Here is a 6334-nt window from a genome sequence, read left to right on the forward strand (position 1 = left end):
ATAACTCAAAATCATTCAGTGAGAAAAAATAGACTCCACATGGTTAAAGAAAATGATCTATGTTTAAAATATGAGCTTTTTGTTCCCTGCATATCTGACCTCAAGGCACAGTGAGTGGTCCCTGTCCTTCAAATAAACTTTGAAGTTCTACCTAGTTAATCCTTGATCATCCAACCATTCACAGAGTTACTTAATAATAACATGAGACAAAGATAGTTAAAATTATATGAAATTATTAACTCCATACTATTTCTTATTATTTGATTTATTAAAGGAAGGACACACTGTATGATTTTAAAAATGCAATAGCAGAAAACAATTTAAATTTGATAAACACTCATGTGTAGATTGTAAGACAATATGAGGGATAAGGCACTTACCTCAGGAAATTTTCAGTATAAGCAATTATATTAGAAAAGTTTATAAAATGTTTATTTTATAAAATAAAAATAAAACATTCTGAAACGGGCTTTAAAATTATGCCATTTACCACTCCAATGAAGCTTGAAGATATAGTTCAAAGTCTAAAACCATAGACTTATGATGATCTTTTCATAGATAATGAAACTGAATTATCCTGTAAATTAATTTATATGTCAATACTGTAGAGACAATTAATAGTTAAACCATAATTCACATTAATTCTAATGCCAAAGTTAACAATCTTTCCTCTATTACACACTTCTGGCATGCTACTGATGGTGAGATCTTCCTTAATACTGGATGATTACTTAACTGACTTACTTTCTGCCTTTACAGTCTAAGAGCTATCAAGTGATATGAACATGGGGGCCATTTTTCAGAACTCTACTGACTTCATCCTCTTGGGCCTTGTCACCCATCCTTTGTTCCCTGGGCTTATCTTTGCAGTGGTCTTCTCCATCTTTGTAGTGGCTGTAACAGCCAATGTGGTCATGATTTTGCTTATTCATGTGGACTTTCGTCTCCACACACCCATGTACTTCATGCTTAGCCAACTGTCCACCATGGACACAGTCTACATCTGTATTACTGTTCCCAAGATGCTACAAGACCTTCTGTCCAAGGAAAAGACTATCTCCTTCCTGGGCTGTACAGTTCAGGTATTTCTCTACCTGACATTGCTTGGAGGGGAATTCTTCCTGCTAGGTCTCATGGCCTATGACCGATACGTAGCTGTGTGCAATCCCCTCCAGTACCCTCTTCTTATGAACCACAGGATTTGTTTGTTTATGGTAATAGGCTCCTGGGTTGGTGGCTCCTTGGATGGATTTATTTTGACTCCTGTTACCATGAGTTTTCCTTATTGTGGATCCCGAGAAATCAATCATTTTTTCTGTGAGATCCCAGCTGTACTGAAGTTGTCATGTATTGACACATCGCTCTATGAGACTCTCATGTATTCTTGCTGTGTGGTGATGCTGCTCATCCCTATATCCATCATCTCTGTCTCTTACACACGGATTCTAATTACCATCCATCAGATGAATTCTGTTGATGGCCGGCGCAAAGCCTTTGCTACCTGTTCCTCCCATATTACGGTGGCAAGCATTTTATATGGGGCAGCATTCTACACCAACGTGATACCCTCTTCCTACCACACACCAGCAAAAGACAAGGTTGTGTCTGCCTTCTACACCATCCTTACTCCCATGCTCAACCCACTCATCTACAGTCTGAGGAATAAAGATGTGGCTTCAGCTCTAAGGAAAGTGTTGGAGAGATGCACTTCTTCCCAGAGAATCAGGTTGGGAAATGTATCTAGGAAATACTAGGAGTCCAGGTACAAACATCTCTGTTGCTGTTGTCCGTTACACTTATTATTTCAAGAATATGGTATGGGTTCTGAAGAATGTTCCATGTCATTTCAACAATCCTGAGATATCTAATGCAAAGACTTACTGTTGCAAATGTAATTTAAAAATAATATCTGAAGACTGAAAGTGTTTAAGTATAAACCAGTATATAGTTTGAATGTACAGTCAAATATTCCTACTCAGTTAACACTATTTCTAAATCATCCCAGTCATGGCAAGCATCCCTTTTATGAGACCTAAATAGATATTTTTATATATTATATGTGTTCATGGGCTTATTTTGTCTGTACTGCTGACAAATTTTTGAATGGAAAATTGCAAGGCTCTTGTACCATGCACTTAATGATCTAATTTCAAACATTATGTATCATTACAACACATTCTAATGATAACATCATAACTATTTTATTTAAGAAGTGCTTATGAACATGGTTGAATTATATTTTGTGTTCTTTATTCTTAGTCAACATTCAGAACATCTGCATTCTTTTACCACTTCCACTAATTTGTGCATAGCTACTATGACTTTATATGACATTGACTTTCATTTGTCCCTTACAATCAGTTTGATGATTGATCGAAAACTGGATTCTGCCATTAAGCTTATAACATCACTGCAATTCTACAATGTCTTCCGTGTATACTTTAAGGAAGATATAATCCATAAACACAGAAAGAATAAAGCAAGATACTTTCATTTACAAACTTAGCTAACTTAAGTTAAGTTGCTCAATTTTTGTATTGTCAACTTCATCTGATATCTAGATAGACAAAGAATACCCTTTTAAACTATTTGGGATGATGTGTGGTGTTTTAGTAGTAATTTAGAACCTTTATGCAAATCCTTAAAATATTAACTTAAACAAAGACAAGATTGAGCCTCCATCATACATTTACTGAATGCTATCTATATGTGAAGAGTTCTGAAATGTTATAAATAAAAGAAAAGTTTGGACCTTTTTTATGTGTTTTTTCCATCAATAGAAGGCTTAGAAAAGACAAATTTTGGACAATTTAAATAATTTCATATTTGACAAAGATTAAGGATGTTTTATAAAGTCTTATTTGACTGTTAACTAGAAGGCTGGTGATTCAAACCCACCAGCAACTCCTCAGAAGTAAGGTTGGGTGATCTACTTCTGTAGTGATACCACCTTGGAAACCCAAGGAGGGGTCACTATGAGAATGATCCGACTTGACAGCAGTGAGTTTGAGTTATGTTGTATTATGTTGTGTTAAGTTAAAATTATTGTATTTAGTCTAATGTAAGTTCAGAGGGGAAATTATTTCCTTCATTAATGTTGATTCTGGTAATATATATATTATGATATAAAACAAAAGTCATTATTAAGATAGTAAAGGGAATATGTGTGTGTGTGTGCGTGTGTATGTATTCCCTTTACTATCTTAATCATGAGTTTTATTTTACATCATAAGAGTCCTAAAATCTTGATCTCTATTCTTAAAGAAGCCACAAAAATATAATTAAGAAGGAGATGGGAGAATGGCCTAGAAAATTGAATGTCTTCAATTGGAGGAAGAGAGTAGGGTTGAATTATAAAATATATTCAAGGTGACTTTGGTTCAGTTCCCCTGACTTTTCCATTTCCTTTGAGACACTGTGTTTTTACTCATGCTTTCTTCATTTTTCCACCCCACCCTACTATAGGACCCCTATTCCTGGTCATTCCTTCGACAAAAATTTCTTCATCCTTCTCATTTTTTCTCTGCTGTGAGCACTTTTTCTTTTTTCTTTTTTAATTATTTATTATTTCCCTTCATGGGACCAGGTATCTATATATGAATATTTAACAGCTCTCTCTTTAGAACCTCTGGTGGTTCAGTTGCTAAAGCATTTGACTATTAAACAAAACATCAGTGATTCTAATACAAAAGCTACTTTGCAATAGAAATATGAAGCACTCTGAGTTACTAAAGGTTTACAGATTTAAAAACTGTATGGGGCACTTTTACAGTGACCTATAAGGTCACTAAGGATCAGAATTGACTCGATGGCAGAGAGCTTTTGGAAAGTCTCTCTTTCCTATATCAACAAAATAAATCATTTATACATTTAACTCAGATATAGAATACAAAATTTGACATGTAATTCAAAATTAACAAAACAATAACAATAAGGAAGATACCTTTAGAGTAGGTCCCAGTGATATATAGTAGTTAGTAATTAGAATGGGAAAGAGGAGATGTTGGGGATATTGTTAGTCTATTCCTCTGCATCAGCAGTGTTACATGGGTATGCTCACTATATGATGACTTATCAATATGCCACTAAAGACATGTGCACTTTTGTGTATGTAACATAATTTATATAATTAAAAAGAAAATTTTAGGGAGGAGGATCCAAATTTGAAAATATACAATCCAGACACTCTGTAACATTGATTCAAGAAACCAAATGAAACAGACACTGATGACAAACTGGGAACCCAGAGCTGCAAATAAAAGGTTAAAAAAAAAAGAGTAGATCAAATACTGATTAGAAGAAGAGGATGGATGAAAACAGTGAACAATGAGGCATGGATTGGAAGTTGTCAACAAGCACAGCACAGCCATTTTGAATCATTACAAGCAGTGTTCTGATTGGAGTAAGGGCCAGATAACCAGATGTGCTTACCCAGGACTGCATCAGCACCCACATCCATGATCAGCATCCAGAGAATCAGAAGCTGCCAGAGACCCTACTGAGCTTTACTCTGCACAACTACTGCCACACCTACAGGGTGCATGTTACCACCTTCTCCAGCACCACTGAAAGGATGACAAATGTTAGTCAATATCTGTCCAGCCTGCCCTCTGCTTCTCTCCATAATTATGTAAAGAAGACTCATGCTCACACTCTATCTACTACCGAAGCCACCCAAAGACAGGTGGTGAGTGCCCCAGTGCCACCAAACTAGTAACCAGAATAGTAAGACTGTCTTGTTGCAAAGATATATTGAGACAAAGCAATACAAAAATTCAGCATGAAACAAACAAATACGCGATCAACAAATAAATACAATAACACCACAGAGTCTCAGAGACAACTTCAAATAACACACACACATGCACCATACAACAACAACAACAAAAGTAGAAGATATCTCAAGCAAGTGAACAAAAGAGAGGACAAATTTCCAGTGAACAAAATGTTATTGGAACTATTCAATAAGGCATTCAATGGAATTATATTCTGGTGCCTTCAATAGATTAATGAAAAAGATTAAGGAAACCACAGATAAATCAAAGAAAACACAGACAAAAATAGCAAATAGAAGAGCAGATAATGAATACTAAAATTTTAAACATAGATACTGATTGGAAGGGCAAAGAAGTGGAACCAAATCAACAAAAAACAGAATTAGAAAAATTGAAGATAAGTCTTTTAATACTAATTTGTTAGAGGAACAATGGAAAAGAGAACAAAATAATAGGAAGAAAGCTAAAAATGATGTAGAACACCATCAGGAAGAATAAATTATGGGGATTTGACATTCAAACAGGAAGACACAAAATATGCACTGAGAAAAATGTCAAAAATTTGTTGTTATAAAACTATCCTAATATCATGAAAGATGAGAAGATTTTCATTCAAGAAACTCAATGAACTCTAAAACAGATAGACCTGCCCCCCCAAAAAAAATCACCAAAATGTATTATAATCAAACTTTACAAAACCAAACACAAAGAAGGCATTCTGAAAGCAGCTCAGGATAAATAAGAAGTTCCCTCAAAGGAGAATCAACAACATCAAGCTCTTATTGCTCAGCATAAGCCATGTAGGCATGAAGAAAATAGGATGACATATATAAAACCTTGAAAGAAAAATTTGCCAACCAATAATTATATATAGCAAAAATGTACCTCTAATGCAATGAGCAAATTAGGAAATTTCCAGATAAAGAGAAATAAAAGGAATTTATAAATCCAGATCAACTTTACATGAGACATTTAAAGGGGTCTGTCTGACAGAGAATCAACAACAGCAGACAATAATCTGAGGTTAAGATGCATGTCAGCATCACCTGAAAATCTACTCGGATATAGAAATACCAAAAATAAAATAAACCTACAATACTGAAAATAGGGAACCAGAGATGTCAATTTATAAACAACTACAAAGCAAACAGAGGGGTTATAAGGTGTAGTTATAGCACATTTAAATATAGAGTAATTCTAGACCATATCAAAATAGAACTGTCTGTCTTAAACTTGGGAGGATAATAATAAATAACACGGTAAACTCCCAAAATGAAAAAATAATAATAATAATAAAGACAATAAACACTAAAACAACAGATGAGAAGGAAATGATAAGAAAAGTTTTAAACAAAAGTAACTCAGTAAAGAAAAAATATATGGAAAAAAGAAACCATTAACACCAAACACGCACACACCACAAAAAAACTTGAAAGTAGAAAACCCATAGCTATCAAATATTACACTGAATGTATGCACATTAAATGTGCCAGTCAAGTGATAGAGAATAGTAGAATGAATAAGAAAACAATCACTCATCAATATATTGTTTACAAGAG

General features: G+C 34.3%; 1 protein-coding gene across 1 annotated transcript; it reads left to right on the plus strand.

Annotated features, from left to right (window-relative positions):
• The first annotated feature begins 785 nt into the window (after positions 1–785).
• LOC103213073 (olfactory receptor 2T2-like) lies at positions 786–1754 on the plus strand. Its single transcript, XM_007958968.2, has one exon. It carries the CDS (start codon positions 786–788, stop codon positions 1752–1754), a length of 969 nt encoding a protein of 322 aa, XP_007957159.2.
• Positions 1755–6334: the final 4580 nt, after the last annotated feature.

Source organism: Orycteropus afer, unplaced genomic scaffold (genome assembly GCF_000298275.1).
Source record: "Orycteropus afer afer isolate SDZICR_OR568_19922 unplaced genomic scaffold, OryAfe1.0 scaffold01255, whole genome shotgun sequence".
NCBI classification, from domain to species: Eukaryota; Metazoa; Chordata; class Mammalia; order Tubulidentata; family Orycteropodidae; genus Orycteropus; species Orycteropus afer.

Bases quoted from the DNA above. Each gene is read 5' to 3' on its own strand.
- LOC103213073 (XM_007958968.2), top strand. From the start codon at position 786: ATGGGGGCCATTTTTCAGAACTCTACTGACTTCATCCTCTTGGGCCTT.